The 17,381-nt window shown below is 38.6% G+C and overlaps 2 protein-coding genes across 5 annotated transcripts; one reads left to right on the forward strand and one right to left on the reverse strand.

Moving 5' to 3' along the window:
* The first annotated feature begins 1,102 nt into the window (after nt 1–1,102).
* LOC103448809 (protein tesmin/TSO1-like CXC 5) lies at nt 1,103–6,630 on the forward strand. 2 transcript variants are annotated; one of them, XM_008388075.4, is made up of 8 exons: nt 1,103–1,963; nt 2,753–2,860; nt 3,114–3,291; nt 3,900–4,259; nt 4,587–4,687; nt 4,775–4,869; nt 5,420–5,821; nt 6,017–6,630. In XM_008388075.4, exons 1-8 carry the CDS (start codon nt 1,671–1,673, stop codon nt 6,259–6,261), a joined length of 1,782 nt encoding a protein of 593 aa, XP_008386297.2. In that variant the 5' UTR covers nt 1,103–1,670; the 3' UTR covers nt 6,262–6,630. The 2 variants fall into 2 exon arrangements, with proteins under 2 accessions (XP_008386297.2, XP_028965575.1); XM_029109742.2 differs by lacking the exon at nt 2,753–2,860 and having other exon boundaries at nt 1,439–1,963.
* A 916-nt stretch (nt 6,631–7,546) lies between these two features.
* LOC103452503 (peroxisomal fatty acid beta-oxidation multifunctional protein AIM1-like) lies at nt 7,547–16,779 on the reverse strand. 3 transcript variants are annotated; one of them, XM_070805917.1, is made up of 18 exons: nt 16,519–16,779; nt 16,366–16,437; nt 16,120–16,182; nt 15,962–16,018; nt 15,808–15,875; nt 15,617–15,698; nt 15,469–15,524; nt 14,615–14,917; nt 12,356–12,442; nt 11,814–11,988; nt 11,429–11,550; nt 10,082–10,245; nt 9,628–9,882; nt 9,173–9,294; nt 8,939–9,060; nt 8,632–8,780; nt 7,982–8,120; nt 7,547–7,878 (listed from the first exon to the last, which is right to left on the reverse strand). In XM_070805917.1, exons 1-15 carry the CDS (start codon nt 16,610–16,612, stop codon nt 9,041–9,043), a joined length of 1,740 nt encoding a protein of 579 aa, XP_070662018.1. In that variant the 5' UTR covers nt 16,613–16,779; the 3' UTR covers nt 7,547–7,878; nt 7,982–8,120; nt 8,632–8,780; nt 8,939–9,040. The 3 variants fall into 3 exon arrangements, with proteins under 3 accessions (XP_070662018.1, XP_070662020.1, XP_070662021.1); XM_070805919.1 differs by having other exon boundaries at nt 9,482–9,882; nt 16,519–16,763; XM_070805920.1 differs by lacking the exon at nt 9,628–9,882 and having other exon boundaries at nt 16,519–16,763.
* Nucleotides 16,780–17,381: the final 602 nt, after the last annotated feature.

Raw genomic sequence — 17,381 nt, forward strand, 5'->3', positions numbered from 1 at the left:
CTTCGTGTGTTTCTTACTTGTTCAAAATTGTTCATTGCTGACTCATAGAATTTTTATTCATATGATCAAACTTGTTCATATTGTAAATTATTTTATTAATATCGTCTTTGCAGTAAATAAATTAAAACTAAAGTTGTTTAGTTGTTGAATTGTGTACAAAAATATGAACAGAATCTGTAAAAGCATTATAAATTGTTTATATATTTGTTACAATAGATTGATTAAACGATTTTATTTTTAATTTATTTTTTACATATATGATCTTACAGAGTGATTTAAAATGTAAACAATTTTGCTTATAAGTATATGGTTTGAACGTGATGAATTTTGAGTAGGAATGTTTGATGTGAATATTCAGTTATTTATTGCACCTTTATGTTTTAACGGTCCGGATGATTTGATTATTAGGCACAGTTTTTAGGAATTCAGAGAGAATCTGGATTTTTTCGATTGAATCCAAATCCTCCTTGAATTTCAAAAACTGAGCCTAAGGATCAAATGATCCGGGCTGTTGAAATTTAATCTAACGGCTACAAGCAGGAGTTCTTCTAAAAGTTAATGATAATTGTAGTCGTTGGATCAAATTTCAATGGTCCGGATCATTTGATTCATAGGCTAGTTTTTAGGGATCCGCACAGGATCTGGGTTCTTTTCGATTGGAACCATTATTCTTTTCTTTCACATCCGTTCCGTCCATTCCGTCCATTCCGTCCATCACACCAAACTAGGAAAATTCCACCAATCACAAATCAGAGATGGCATAGAGTTGTTGACCGCGGGCCCCACCAATATTCCAATCCCAATTAACCACCTCAAAGTCAGCAAACCCTTTTTAGCGCCAAACTCCGTACTTGATTTACTTTTACCTTTTCACGTTTTACCGTGCGGAATCTTTTAAATTTTACCCCAGTTTTTTCACCACCCAAATTTTAATCAAATACGCTATATCTCCAGCTACACACTCCACGCTTCACAATGACCTATCCGATACGTGTCACAATCTCAACTGCGAACACGTTATAGTTCCAGTGGCTCCGCGTGCACCTGATTTTTGTTTCCTAAGACACCTCCACTCACAGACTTGCACTGGTGGAAAATTTTGTCTCGTCAAATCCGACGGTGAACCACCGAACTTACTCTCACCTATGAATTCCTGCCGTCGATCACCTCTTTTAACACTAACCGTCGGATCAAACCTAGTGTCCCGATCTTACCGTCAAAATATCGCAAAATTGAAATTTCAAAACACTGGAAGAGAGAGGGAGGAGAGACGAAAGGAGGAAGAAGAAGAACAAAGGAAGGCCCCCTTTGCTGCCTTCTCTCTTCTCAATCCCTCTCTCGAAAGCCTCGATTTTTCTCTCTCTACATTCTATCTCTGGGAATTTTCGGTTTTCCTACCGCCTCTGTTTGGCAATTCGACGCCGTTTTGATTGCGGCCGGCCACTGGCGGAGCTTCGCCGCGAATCTTGAGCTGCGGGGAGAGCAGTTTCGGAGTGTTTGAATTCTTCCGGAGGAACCCGATTGTGTTTCGGATCTGAAAGTTTGTTAATTTGGAGAATTTGGGAGATTATCCGAGAGTAATCAGTGGATTGAGGATTTTTTTTTTCTCTGGAAGAAGAAAAAATCGAAAATTTCAGGTGAAATTTTGGAAATTTAATTTTTTGGATTTCATGGGGGAAGGCGACGGGGCCGATTCAGCTCCGAAGAAGGCTCAGTCGGATGCGGCAGCGGGCGCTGCCACGACATCGTCCTCGTCATCGATGAACGATGTTCCGGCGAAGAAGCTGGCGAGGCAGCTCGATTTCACGGTGTTTGGTAGCGTCCCGGCGAGTGTGGCGGTGCCTGAGCTCCCTAAGCCACCACTTCCGACCGTTGCGGTGCCACCGAGTCTGCCAAAGCCCCCCGTGGTGTCCATGCCGGTGCCGGTGTCGGTGCCGCAGCAACCGCATACACTGAAGCCTGGGTAAGTTTGTAGCTTTTCAAATGGATAGGCATATAAGTTTAATTTGTTTGGAATTGGAAAATTCTGCTGCTTGTTAATTTTATGGTTCTGTGGTGGATTCGTAGTTCAATTTTGGTTGAGAAGTTTGGATTTTGGATTGTGAGGTAATGTGGGAATTGTTCTCAAATTTGGAGGTGATTTGATTGCTATTTTTTTTTAGGGTAGTTTTGGAGCTCGTGTGTTTTCGGGTGTAATAAAAAATGTTCCAATCTTTGTTTGATGGATTGATTTTGGGGAAGTTTTAATGGGATTTTTGCTATTGGCATTGCTGAAGTTGGGTTAGTTGAACTTCTACATTTGTAAACAAATGAGAGGACTGCATTTGCATTTTTGGAATATTTGAATTTGATGAATTGATACTGGACATTGTTCTGATAGTTTAGTTTTGTTGAAGATGTTTTAGTCTGGTATCAAGGATCTCCCTTTCTCTAAATTTTGATATAAAAATTCTCGTACCCTTATTGACTTGAGTATGACTTTTATTTTACGCAACATCATTGAACTGAGTTCCTGGTTTTGGAATTTTAGTGGTAATTTTGGCTGTGGTGATTAATGGCTATGGTTGATGATGCATCTTTATCCTTCAATGCATTTACTGAACTTTATTTGTAAAGCTTGAATTTTGTGGTTGTTATTGCACATTGAGATACAGCTGAACATACCGGTGTCTAAGAGTAGAATCATTGTGTGCAACCTCAAGCTGTTTCATTTTTATTGTAAGCACTAAACACTATTATTTTTCTTTCTTAGGAAACCAGAATCCCCAAAATCGAGACCAAGACCCAATGTTGATGCAAAAGATGGTACTCCTAAGAAGCAAAAACAGTGTAACTGTAAACACTCTCGCTGCTTAAAGCTGTAAGTGCATATCATCTCTGCACTCGGTCGGTTAGTATGAAAAACCATTCCTTCTAGGATTTGATGATTTGTTACTGTTTGGAACTGCTGTTCTTATTGTTTTAACCTTACGTTTTATATGGTTCATTTTGATTTTCTCTTGTAGTTCTCAATTGTCATACAAGAATTGTTAATTCACATGACTTTCATGCATCAAAGGGTTTAGGTTGCAACTGTGTAAACTGTTGCAATAACGTTGTCATTTTATGACCAGGTATTGCGAGTGTTTTGCATCTGGAATTTACTGTGACGGATGCAACTGCGTAAACTGTTGCAATAATGTTGAAAATGAAAGTGCTAGGAATGATGCAATCGAAGCTACTTTAGAGCGCAATCCAAATGCATTCAGGCCAAAAATTGCAAGTAGCCCTCATGGAGCAAGGGATACTCGGGTACATATCTCTTAGTTTGATGGCCTAGTTTCAGACATGATGGATCTTTTAATGTTGTATTATTTGTTCAACAAACTGAGTTCAACTATTCGGCTTTTGTGAGTTGCAGTTGTTAATGTTACAGAAGGAGATTTCTTTAATAGTATTTTCTCTTATTTACCTTTTATGATGGTTCTAAAGTCACGAGAGCATTCAAGATGTTTACTTTCCCTTCATTTTGTTGGTTTCATCTAATATGGAATTTGGTCTACCTGTCACCATGAACTTCTGACCAGTGTTCTATTTATGACTTGTGCATGAGGGACCAGGACACATGCTTTGAAATTGATCAAGCCGTTTAGGAGCGTATGAAATATCATTGCATGTCCAATTTATTTGGCATGATTTGTGAGCTTGTGGTGTATATTGCCTTTCCATTTTTAGTGAATTATGTATGGTTTTTATTTTTTTATGCCATCACAAAAAATGGCCTAGGTGAAAGTGACTTGTTTTACTTTATATACCTTCTAATTAGAATTATATTAAATATTTCTATTGGTGTTCTTTATTATAGTACCCTTCATTATGACATTGTTGACAAGAATGTGGTCTGGTTTGGAAACATGTAGGAGGAAGCTGGCGAGGTTTTGATTTTGGGGAAGCACAACAAAGGATGCCATTGCAAGAAATCAGGGTGCCTGAAGAAATACTGTGAATGCTTCCAAGCCAACATTCTCTGCTCGGAGAACTGCAAGTGCATGGACTGCAAGAACTTTGAAGGAAGTGAAGAGAGACAAGCTCTATTCCATGGAGACCATGGCAACAACATGGCATATCTTCAACAGGCAGCAAATGCTGCCATTACTGGAGCTATTGGATCCTCTGGCTATGCATCATCGCCTCCAGTATCCAAGAAAAGAAAAGGTCAGGAACTCTTTGGACCGACAGCAAAGGATCCATCATTACACCGGATTGGACAGTTTCAACAGGTGAATTTAGTCTCATGGTATAAGAACAAATTTTTGACAAATTAGTTGGTGCTGACCAATTGGACAAATGGTCCTATTAAGATTATGATTTTTATGAACTCACTAGACCTATTTTCAGATCAGCTGTTAAGTTTTGGAGTAAGTGCATGAGTAGAAATCATTTTTAGTGAGATTCACATTCTTTTTGTTTACTTCTTGTGACACTGAATTTAGTGCTTAAACGTGGATGCTGAATGATTTTTGATAATTCTTTCTATCTATTTTTTTTTAATACCATATTCTAATTTGGGATAGTATCATTAAGTGCATGTTTCATGTAATTGTCAGGGAAACAATATCAGAGCCCCTGCACCCTCTCCGCTGTCTTCAGTCCCTGTTAATCACCTTGGTGGCACCACAGGATTAGGGCCTTCTAAGTTTACGTACAGGTAGAGTCTTTTTTATTTTTATTTTTTTATTATATATATAAACTGAATTGACGTGGTTCAATACTAATTTATGTATGATTGTTGAAGGTCTCTCCTAGCAGACATCATCCAACCACAGGACTTGAAGGAGCTTTGTTCAGTTTTGGTTGTAGTAGCTGAAGAAGCTGCAAAGACACTTGCAGGTAGTTTATTGATTCACATATGACGAATCACTATCTTTCAGATTTCACTGTTTTTCATGAGTGTGTGTAATTATAGACTTGTGTTTAAAATTATATATATTGATATTTTCTTCCTTAAACAAAAAATCATCTTAGCATGAAGCGCTACAAATAATGTCAAGGACAAGCTACCAAAAAAAATCTGGAAAGATAGGCCTTCACTCCGACCCTCCTTTAGTAAACCATATTTTACAAAAAATTTAGAAGTCGGAGATGCTTAGAACCTTGTTATGTTCACTGTTGTGGTTATTTGTATGCAACGTTGTAGAGTTTCTCCATTTGTATATGATCTTACTAGTTTATTTTGTAGGTGATTTTTCATACTGATTTTTGTTTGTCTTTTCTTCGTAAAGACACATTAACCACTAATTGGGCATTATATGGCAAATTCAGTTATAAACTATCTATTATTATGATACTTTGAGTAGTCACTTTTCAAGTAGTTTTAGACTTTTAGTAGAAATGGGATTTGTCTATAAATTTTGTACATCAATCTATCCAATATGTACAGACCAAAGAAATACAGCAGAGAAGCCGACAGAAACTTCCCTTGCTTCAACGACACAAGACAGGTTGCAAAGCGAAAAGGAATCTGATGCTCAGAATGCTGTGGCTGATGATCGATCTAGTTTGAATGAGGCTGATAAAATCAGCCCTGAAGATTCCAATTCAGATGGTGCCGATGTAACGAAAGGGAGGCCTATGTCTCCCGGAACTTTGGCATTGATGTGTGATGAGCAAGATACAATGTTCATGTCAGCTGCTTCTAATGGGTTAATGGGTGATGGTAACACATCTTCACGGTTGCCTAATGGACAAGGAATGACAGAAGTCTACGCAGAACAGGAAAGGATTGTCTTGACGAAATTCCGAGATTGTCTTAACAGGCTCATCACTTTCGGTGAAATAAAAGGCAAGTGAATCATTTTTCTTTTCTGGACTAATTACGGTATAAGGTTAAAAGTTTTCCATAAATTTTACCCAAACCCTTTATCACTACTCCAGGATAAAACTGTCAGCATAGTTCATTAAGTTGAGATTTCGTTATTTTTCTTTTACTGCTCTTCTACATTGGGAATCAATGTGTCTGTTCCATTTAACACTGCAGAAACGAAGTGCTCATCTTTAGCTAGAAGCGAAGCGGAAACTCAAAAAGACCAACACAGCAATGGCAGTACAAACACAAGAATAGATTCTCAGACTCCGCAGAGACCAATTACCAACGGTGTTACAAAACCTGCTGTTCCACTCGCTGCCAACACAACGACATCACAGACGGTTACTGCAGCAGTCTCAGCCCTTAGTAAAGCTCCCTCCCATCCGGAAAATGGAGATGGGAGACCAAAAGCTTGAAATAGAGATGTAAAAAGATTTTAGCACACAAGATTCGCCAAAGGTATTGTTTCGCTTAGACTTATCTCCATTGCAGATTCAAGCCGGTAATTAGGAAGTTATTAACCACTCGTAGAAGTATCTAATTTCTCTTTCTAAGGTTATTAATATATTTATAGAATAGTTTTTTTTAGCTTTAACCATAGTTTTTTCGGTCGAATTTGTGTAAAATGCAGAGCCTTGTAGTTGTGCAAGATATCGTTTTTAGATCGTTACATACAAATTAGCATTATAGCTTGTATTTGCTACATGCTAGGATGATTTTTTTTTCCCTTGCCCTTTTTGATCTTTTCACATGTGGAAATAATATGTAACTTAGTTTTTCCTTTATGGAGCTGGTTGAAGACTTGACACAAAATCGAGCGCAATGTAGTTTTCTTTCGAGAGAAGAATCTGGTTAATCTTTCTGCGCCTTGTGTTTAAACAATTAGCCTTCTTCAAACCACTGACAATTTTGGCGAAAAGTGATTTTCATAAGATCTTTTACGTGCGCTTTAAGAAAAATATTACAAGTCTTATGGGAGCGATCTTATTATTTATTGAGTTATATAGGTATATTATTGAATTTTGAAACTGGAAAACTAGCGGGGTAAAAAATTATGCTTTGAAAGTTTTCTAAAATAGATCTTTGGTTAAGTACGGATAACTTCTTAATCGTAAGGGCTAATTTCAAATTACTCTCGGTCTCTAATATTAAGTGATGACCTGAAAATTATTCAAGCGAGTTTTACTCTCATGTTGTCTATAGAGCTCTATATCTCTAAATTGATCCTTATTAACTAGACAAGTTTAGTAGCTAGACTTGTGCTCATGGGGAGGTTAAAATGCTTTTGTGAGTTTTCCCCGCCTCCAGAAGGGATGGATAATTGTGGCTTGCCACTAGTTGTCCCTCTTTTTAAGAAAATAATAATAATAATAATAATAAAACTAGATAAGTTTAGTGTTTGTCTTGGCTAATAGGGGTCTATTTGGGATTCAAAATTCCAAAGATGATGTGTTAGTGAGAGTAAGTTTCAATATTTGTCCACATTCATTACTTAATGTCAAGGACATTATCAACTAGCTGTATTTACATAATGTTGTTGACCTAACTAGTGTACAATTTTATATACACTAAGCAGTTACTTGAAATGTTTTAAATTGAGACCAATTTAAAATCACTTCTAAAAATTGAGTAATTATATGCATTTAACCCTAAATTTTATAGATTTTGTTGAAATTAGTAAAACCGATTAAAAATCGTGAATTATAGTCGCAATTAAGAAAGCATACTTTATGCTAGTGGAGCCCACATTATAGCCAAAATTACAGTCCTTACCATTTCGAAGCGTTCTAACTAATCATTCACAAAGAAAGAGGAAAGAATGATGAGGAAAAGAGAGGTGACAACAACATATTTTAGTTTGTAAACCCCAACTGCTTATGAATTCTCCATAGCCACCTTGCATATTACAAGGAATCGATGAACTCGAATCTTATATTCCCGATTGCTGAATGTGCTCGAAAACCGGTTGAAAATAGGGTTCTTTCTGCTCAAATGCGTGACCTTGAAGACGGGGATGACGATGTGGGTGCACTCTGCAGGACAAAGAAAAACATATGTAACATGTTTACTTCAACTCATCCAAATCCAGCAAAAGGGGAGATGTTCAGGACGAAAAATAAGAACCGATGTTCTTACCAGAGGCAAGCCTCTTGTTGCTCTTTCTTCCAAAAACCTTGATGGTTTGAAAAAGTTGCCATATAATCCGGACCATTTCTTTAGACTAGCGTATATACGTTTAGGGCCGACCTGATCTGCCCAGAACACAATACCGCCCCTGCCACGTAAGAAACAGACGACGTGAAATCATGTACTGTCACATCCCGGCCCGGGATCCCACTACATCCTGGGCTCAACTCTACCGTAACACGATATTGTCCGCTTTGAGCCCCAACTACGTCCTCATGGTTTTGTTCTCGCTTAACTTCGGAATTCCGATAGAATCCGAAGCTTGTGAGCTCCCAAAATGCCTCGTACTAGGTAAAGATGAAAATATACTTACATGACCCACTCCCCTAGACAATGTGGGATGTAACATGTACATTAACTAATAACTCCATCACTGTCAACCAAGTGAAAAAACTAATAGTACACAACTGCAACAAGCTTGTACAAAAATGGAGAGGGTTGTTCAAGTCGGGACAGTTGATCCCTCAAGGGATCCATTGCCCTGCACCTCGGATGTCCAGATCGAACAATCAGCCCTCTCCATTAGCTGCACGAGTAGAGAGGCGAATATTTCAAACATCTAAAGTTCAAGCAGACACGAGGGTCGAAATAGAACTCACCGGTAAGAGGGGAAACTCATCCCAAGAACAGATGCGATGTCAAGGTCTGATGCTCGAATAACTATTCCTTCATCTAGAATACGACATGCCTCATTCACCGCAGGAAACAGCATCATCTCCAGAATTTCTTGGTCTGTAACAGTCAAAGGCTGCAAGCCATAGTCCAACAAACACGATGAGCATGATAGGCTCATAAAGAACGCATTATTTAAAGCAACTACTGAGCCCGTAACAGCAAGACAGAATTCCACTTAAAGTACTACTGTGCATAAATGAGAATCTATCTTCTGATGTACAGAAAAAGTACCTTTCCACCAGGCATGATATTGGTAACTCGTCGAGATTCCTCGATAAGTGGTAGGACTGAAAGATCAGGTTTTGGCTTGCTTTCCTTCTCATAAACGTAATATCATTTTCCGTTGTTTTTACCTGAAATGCCAAAAGCACAAAGCAGTTGGAACAAAAAACATGTTACAATACCCCTCTTCACCTTCTTTCCGAAAAAGGCTGATCTAATAAAATTACTGAAGTTCTAGATTACCATTTCGTCCATTTTTTATCAAGATCTCAACCAATGGAGATTTAAATGTGCGATCAGGGAAAGCACGAGATAATTCCTTTCCAGCAGCAAGGGCTACTCCGTAGCCTCCCAAGTCTTGAAGCCTGCAAGTCAAGAGCGCTAGATATTATCAACATTGTAGTTCTTAATTCTACGATCAGTAGGCATAAACATTCCTAAAAAAAAGCCAGATCCTATGTTAAGATGAACAGAATAAGGAGTGACCCCAAGCCAACAAGGCTCTTTGCTTTGCAAGGGTCGGGGAGGAATGTCTATCGTACGCAGCCTTACCTTTACAAAGAGACTATTTCCATAACTCGAACCCGTGATCTTTTTTGGTCACAAAGGTGCAACCTTTCCGTTGTGCCAAGGCTCGCCCTCTAAAATGAACAAAAGAAAACAGGAAATCTAGGTACGGTGAAAAGGAAGAAAGTTACTGGAATGGACCCATAGGTAGGCCAAAATCCCTGATGATCCTGTCAATTCTGAACACATCCACTCCTGAATTGACTAATAAATGGGCACTTTGTGAGTAGGGAAAGAATGCTCGATTGGCGGCAAAGCCTGTGCAGTTACCAACCACAACAGGAACTTTCTTTATTATTTTTCCAACAGTAAAAAGATCAAGAATAACTTGTGCTGAAGTCTTCTCTGTCCGTACTATTTCAAGAAGAGGCATCACATGAGCAGGGCTGGCCATCAAAGAACGATTCAAAAATAAGTAGAGTATAAACAAAAAGCATTCCACCATAACTATCAGTACATATATAAAAAATGATGACAAAAAATGGTTTTAGATGAGTAAGACATTTCTAAGTGGAAAAAAAGCGTGTTTCTTTTCTTCGAGTGGTAAAGATGTGTGCTACTGGGAAGAAAAATGCATGAAATAACCTGAAAAAATGTGCCCCCACAATGCGATCATGAGAGTTTGTCTTTTCTCCAACAACGTTGAGGTCAATAGTGGATGTGTTTGTAGCCAATACGCAGTGAGGAGGACAAACATTCTCGAGTTCACTAAAGATTTTTTGTTTGAGAGGAACACTTTCAATGACGGCCTGCAAACAAGGAATAATTGTATCAAATGACTTTCAAACAGAAATTCAAGAGGTAATATGTAGATAATACAAATTTCATTACAACAAGAAGCATTAAGTAGAGAGCAGATGCTAAGGCTCTCAGTGTAACATCTCACATCGTTCAGGGGAGTGATCCTTATATGTATATTCTCATCCCTACCTAGCACGAGGCATTTTGGGAACTCATTGACTTCGGAGTTCATCGAAACTCGAAAGTTAAGCGAGTAGCGCATGAGAGCACTTCTATGATGGGTGACCTATTGGGAAGTTCTCGTGTGAGTTCCCAGAAACAAAACCGTGAAGGCATGGTCGAGGCCCAAAGCGGACAATATCGTGCCCAGGGAAGTGATCCTTATATGTATATTCTCATCCATACCTAGCACGAGGCCTTTTGGAAGCTTATTGGCTTCGGAGTTCATCGGAATTCAGAAGTTAAGCAAGTAGCGCACGAAAGCACTCCCATGATGGGTGACTCACTGAGAAGTTCTTGTGCGAGTTCCCAGAAACAAAACCGTGAGGACGTGGTCGGGGCCCAAAGCGGACAATATTGTGCTACGGCGGTGGAGCGGGCCTGGGATGTGGTGGACCCCGGGTCGGGATGTGACAATTTGGTATCAGAGCCAATCCCTGGCCGGAAGTGTGCCAACGAGGACGTCGGGCCTTTAAGTGGGGTGGATTGTAACATCCCACATCGCCCAGGGGAGTAATCCTTATATGTATATTTTCATCCCTACCTAGCACGAGGCCAGGGGAGTAATCCTTATATGTATATTCTCATCCCTACCTAGCACGAGGCCTTTTGGGAGCTCATTGGCTTCGGAGTTCATTGGAACTCGGAAGTTAAGCGAGTAGCGCACGAGAGCACTTCCATGATGAGTGACCCATAGGAAGTTCTCGTGTGAGTTCCCAGAAACAAAACACTGAAGATGTGGTCGGGGCTCAAAACGAACAATATCGTGCTACGACGGTAGAACGGGTCTGGGATGTGGTGGACCCCGGGTCAAGATGTGACACTCAGGCCCAAAAAGGTGGTCAATACAGATGAGCACAAGAAATCACCTCTAACAGAACAGAGAAGGTTTAAGAAAATGGTCCGAAAATATGAAAGAAAAAACAAAAAAGAAATTGAAAACATCTGGTATGGCATTCTAAAATTCCATACCTCTATGACCATATCCACATCTTTGAAGTCGGAGTAGTCCAAACTATCTTTAAGCAATGCGAGAGCTTTCTGTGCCTTGTCCTGTGTCAGCCCCCTTCTAGTTACTAAGCCTTTAACGTTTCCTGTTGAAACAAAAAAACAACGATAAAGAATTTGAAGATTTCAGGTTTCAAATATCACCAGTGCACTGTATACTCAAAAAAACCATGCCAGAGTGTGATTTTGTTAGTTATCTGAAAACAAGTGAACCATCAATCTGCTACAAAATTCAGCATGGACTCCCAGTTAAAATAAACATGATCTAATGCAGCCTGAATCCTGAAGACTCATTCATAACTCATAGGAAAATGGTAAATATCAAGAATTCTGCCAATGAGGTAACCACCTTCTATCTTTTCTATGCCCTTCTGAAGATATTCAAAGTTGACTTCCTTTAGAACCACAGATATATTGCTGAGGAGAAGGGCTGTAGCAATGCCAGAACCCATCAGACCTCCCCCAATAACAGCAACTTTCTTTATTTGCCTTGGTTTAAGGCCAACATCAGTAACATTGGGCACCTGCATAAGTTAAAATTTAAGTAGATACAACAAGAATCAAAAGGAGGGTAAAATGCAGAAACCGCTTCCTGGCAACAGAAGATAATAAACACTCTTCATAAAATTTAAATAATTAGCAGAGGCATTGCATAAAAGCATCAATACAAATTCAATTACTTAAGGATGAATAGTGGATAACTGGATTTAGAAAGCCAAAACAAATGGGAAATCTCATTAAGAAGCCAGGAGAGGGTTGTTTAGGGCCAAATCTGTCAACAAATGTCATCAACACAAAGACAGAGGACTGGAAAAAAATCTAAAAAAAAAAAAATGGGAAAAAGGGACCGGGCAAGCTAGTAAAGAAGCTACTTGTGTATCAAGATCGTACCTTTGATGTTGCGCGTTGGGCAAAAAAAACATGGACAAGACCTCTTGCAGTGTCTGCTAGAAGTAACTCCTTAGAAACTTTAGCCTCCTGAAATAACAATTTAATTTGTTAGAACATATGTGAACCGGCATGCCATTACACATATGAAGGACGATTAAACATGTATAACAAACAATGTATTAAAAGGCCGGGGAGTGGGCGAGGCGTCGGAGGGATAGCCCGGCCTAGGCGTCGGAGGGATAGCCCGGCCTAGGCGTGAGGCGTGAGGCGAAGCTTCACGGGATTAATTTTTTTTAAATATATGTTTTACATATTATACATATAATTGTATTAAAAAAATAATACTTTGTAAAATAAACATCCATTCTCAATTTATCATTCAAATCATAGTCATTCAAAAGATAATATCATCTAATTTCATCATTCAAAAGGTAATATCATCCAAATTCATCATTCAAAAAATAACACAAACATTAACTAAAATTGAAACATGGAATTTTCTGTTTTTGCCACTTTTTAGATAGCAAAGAAATGCAGCTTTTTTGTTTTTTTACCACAAAATGCCTAATTTAATATTTATGCAAGAATTTTACACCCTAAATAACTGAAAAACTCTACAGAATTCATAAATAATTGAAAGGGAAATTTTATTTAAACTCATCTAACCTATTTTATTCATAATACTTGATTTCTTTGGTCTGGCCCCCGTAGTTATTCCATTCCACAGGACACTCCCACCAGGACTTTGCATGGGGCCGCCATGCTCCTTGACAGGCCACCCAAACAAATTAGGGTTTTAGCCAGAATGAACGTAGGATAAACAAAGAGTGATGGTAGGGTTTAATTATAGTGTTTGGGTTTATTGATAAATTTGAGTTTTATTATTAATTTTATTTTGTACTTAATAGTAATGATGCAATAGGGTAAAATAGACAATTAACATTTAAAATTTCAGTTGAGTGTAAAAAGAGGTTGAATAAGTTTAAATAAAATTTCCCTAATTGAAAATACAGAAATTATGTGCATCATTCAAGATCTCAGGAAAACCAAGATTTTCAAAACCAATTAGTTTCAATTAGATCTCAGTCAAGTCCAAACCTTTTTGGCCAATTTGCCAGCTTTACACATTACATACAAGCTTAACTATTAAAATAAACTAATTTAATCATATAATTCAACTTAATAAACCATTAAAAAATTAGAGACAGAAAGACATAGACAGAGAATACAATAAATTCAAAAAGAATCAATAGAAAAAGGAAATAGAAAGTGAAGATCTAGCATAAAATAAACTATACTGCCTTAAAATCAGAACCAACACACTTTATTTCGACAAATTAAGGAAACCCAGTTCCAGAATCTCCCACAAAACAGAAAAGAAACTTTATTTCGACGAATCAAGAAAACCCAGTTCCCTTTTCAAGTTGAAGAGTCAACAAACATCGAACATATACTTCTCTCTCTCGCGCGCGCGCGCACACACACTCTCTCTCTAGAAAAAGCTTCAGCAAGTACAAAAAGAAACAGACTTGGAAGCTCAAAGTACAGACTATGGCTTCTACGTAGCTGGTATTAGTTCGAGATTACTTCCATTATATTTAAATAATAAAAAAATAGAGGAGGAAGAAGAAGGAGTTGGTGGTTGAAAGGTTGCAGCAAGATAGCCATAGCATTATTGGAAGGTGTAGCATGAGAGAGACTATTGTAAAGAAACAAAAAGGAGAAGAAGAAAATCAATTGGCAATATGAGTAATAGTCTAAGATCATATAAGCACGTAGCAAGCATTGTTTCTCATCGATGTGGGACAACTCTCAACACGCCTCGTATGTATGGCAGATTTTCAAGCCTACACATGGATAACAACTGGGTGACGTGGAGCACGTGTGGCCGTTTGGCTTCACACGATGACAACCTGCTTTGATACCATGATGAAATTAGGGTTCCACCATTAAACCAATTGGCAATACGAGGAGTAACCCAAGATCATATAAGCACATAGCAAACATTGTTCCTCACCGATGTGAAACAACTCTCAATAGGTTTTTCAAAAAAAAAAAAAAAAAAAGCCAAACAAGATGCCTGGACGCCTTGAGGCACGCCTCCGCCGTCTCGGCATCATCGGTAAAGCATTCTGTCCACTCCCTCAAAACAAAGGCACAAACATTGACGCCCAGCCTCAGAGAACGCCTAGGCGCGCCCTGAGGCAAGCCTTTTAAAACATTGATATTAACAAACAAAGCCAATGACATCAAAATTACCATTAAAAGGCCACTGTATCCTCCATGAACAATGCCATCCTCGATCACATTGAGGCATGCTTGGTGATGAGGCATATTGGGAGCATTCTTCCTGGCTTGTTGTCTGGCAACTTTCAGTATCTCTCGAGCCTCAGACAGGGAAGCAAGTTTATCTGTCCTGTGAAGAGAGCGCAACCACGGTTTTCGTCTGTCTGCAATTTCCAAAGCCCATGAACGAGATACTTTCAGCAACTCTTGAGGAGACACAATAGCATCTATAAGACCAAGCTTCTTCCCTTCTTCAGACAGGATTGGCTTCAACGACTGAAAAGGACCACATGCTGTACTAAATTAGAATCAATGCAAAATGAGCTTATAATGGATAATAATTTTGAGTAAAATTTCAAGTTGTCCAAAACAAGCACACTGCGTGTGTTCAGCGTACGGACCTAAATATATAGTTTCAAGATAGAACACAAGAAATTATTTCATGACATATGGGTATAAAGCTCAACTTGGGAGCAGCCTCTCCATAAATGGGGGTAAGGCTAGCCGACATTCACCTCTCCCAGACCCTGCGTAAAGCGGGAGCCTTGTGCACTGGGTACGACCTTTTTATATGGGTATAAAGCTCAAACAAAATATAGTTTAGAGATAGAACACAATAAATTATTTCATAATTCTCAACATTTCAGTATGAAGCTCTAATAAATTCTAACTGTTCCACACTAAGCTATCTTTTCCTCTTTTGCCTTTTGTCCCCTCAAAGCAAATGACAATGTTTATGGTAGATCAAGAATTGAAAGAATATAGTTGCAACCACAAAACTAGAAAATTGAAAACAAATAAAAAAAATGAGCAGAGGGGCCAATTACCAGCATCATTTCAATTGCCTTCTGAAGCCCTACAAGCCTTGGAAGACGTTGTGTGCCTTACATAGCAACAATATTTTAACATTTCAGTACCACAAACGACATTATTTTAGTGTCCAATTTACTTGCTTGTGTAGAAAAAAAGTTATACCTCCAAATCCAGGTATTACTCCAAGAGACAACTCTGGAAGACTAAGTTGAGCTCTTGGAGCAGCAATACGTGCATGGCACCCCTGCATGAAATTTACTAATAAGACGCAATTCCACTACAGTTCTGACAGCAAATTTATCACCAAAAATCTAAAAACCAGAAGTTGTCCACTCATGGGTGCGAGCACAAACCAATGCCAACTCCAAGCCACCTCCTAGTGCAAGTCCTTCGACGGCAGCAACAACAGGCTTTTTTGAATCTGTTATACACACAAGCGGTTAACTCTGAGCAGCAAAAATGGAACCCAGTAATTGACCTTTTAGAAAAGAACATTGGGGACAATACTTTCAAGTGTGTTGAGCACCAAGTCAAAAGATACATCGGGCATAACCAAAACATCCCCTACAACACCACACAAAACAACGGTGAGTTCTCAATCCATTTCATCAGTTAACTCAATGCTACAAATAGAGAGAGACCAACATTGTTCATTTGAATCATACCAGACTCGTGAACCTTCCCGAAAACATTGATATCGAAACCGGCTGAAAACCTTCCCGCATTGCCTTCATTAAACAAAAAACAAGAAAATTAAATTTCAAAACATCCACAAAGCAGAAGAAAATCAATACAAAGATTCAAGCTTTCAATTGTCTAAACTTAGATTTTATAATTGGGACGAACTAAATCGAACAAAACGTCACCACATCACAATTCAATCGAAAGAGCAGGAATGGAAGCTGCATTACCAGTCAAAACGATCGCCTTGACGTCGTTTCGCCTCACGGCCTCCTCGAATTTCTCCTTCAAGCTAGCTACAGCTGCAGAAGCACCAAAATATCAACAAACAATTACGAACCGCCAGAAATTTGATAACGCAGAGGCAGAGCTAGCTCGTTTACTCGGTATGTCCAAGGCGTTGACAGGTGGATTGAAGATGGTGATGACTGCAACGCCATCGTTGCCGACCTCCAAGGTGACCTTGACCTTCGCCATGGATTCGAAAACCAGAGTGAAGAAGAAGAAGAGAGTGCTATTTTGAATGGTACAGTATCTCGATTCATCTCAACGAGGAATTTATTGTCGGTGCCTCTATTTTGAATGGTACGGTATCTCGATTCATGCATGTGTTGACTAATTACACTCAACGGATAAGTAAGGTATGGTCTTGTGTGTGTGAAGTACATTAAACGACCTATTAACCTTTGGTATCTCCTTTTGTCATCTTGTACTTCATTAGGATCCATACTAAAACTTCAACCCTTCATCTAATGGTGTAGCTACTGGCTGACAAGTTGACATGACGGTTTCATGCAACAAATCAATAATATACTTCCTTAGAGACAAGAAAATTATAGAACAGCTTCTCGATACCTCAATCCATGTTATCACCATATCATCTACATGCACAATAAATGCAATCGGCTTCCTATTTCGTTTTTTTCAGAAATAGTGTACGACCGAAGTTACTTTATCTGTAGCCAAATGTTCTCATAGAATTTGTGAAGCTTCCAAATCACGCTCAAGAGGACTGTTTCGAACCACACAAAGATTTCTTCAACCTACACACCTTTCTTTTGTATTTATCTAGAGCATTACATACCAGTGGCAGATCTATATAAATATTTTTTTGTCAAATCTCCATGCAAGAAGACATTCTTCACATCGAACTGTTGTAATGGCCAATTAAGAAGTATAACAAAACACATATCGTATTGAGCTTGGTTATAGGGGCAAACATATATGTATAGTCGATTCCATATTT

Source organism: Malus domestica, chromosome 02 (assembly GCF_042453785.1).
Source record: "Malus domestica chromosome 02, GDT2T_hap1".
Lineage (NCBI taxonomy): Eukaryota > Viridiplantae > Streptophyta > Magnoliopsida > Rosales > Rosaceae > Malus > Malus domestica.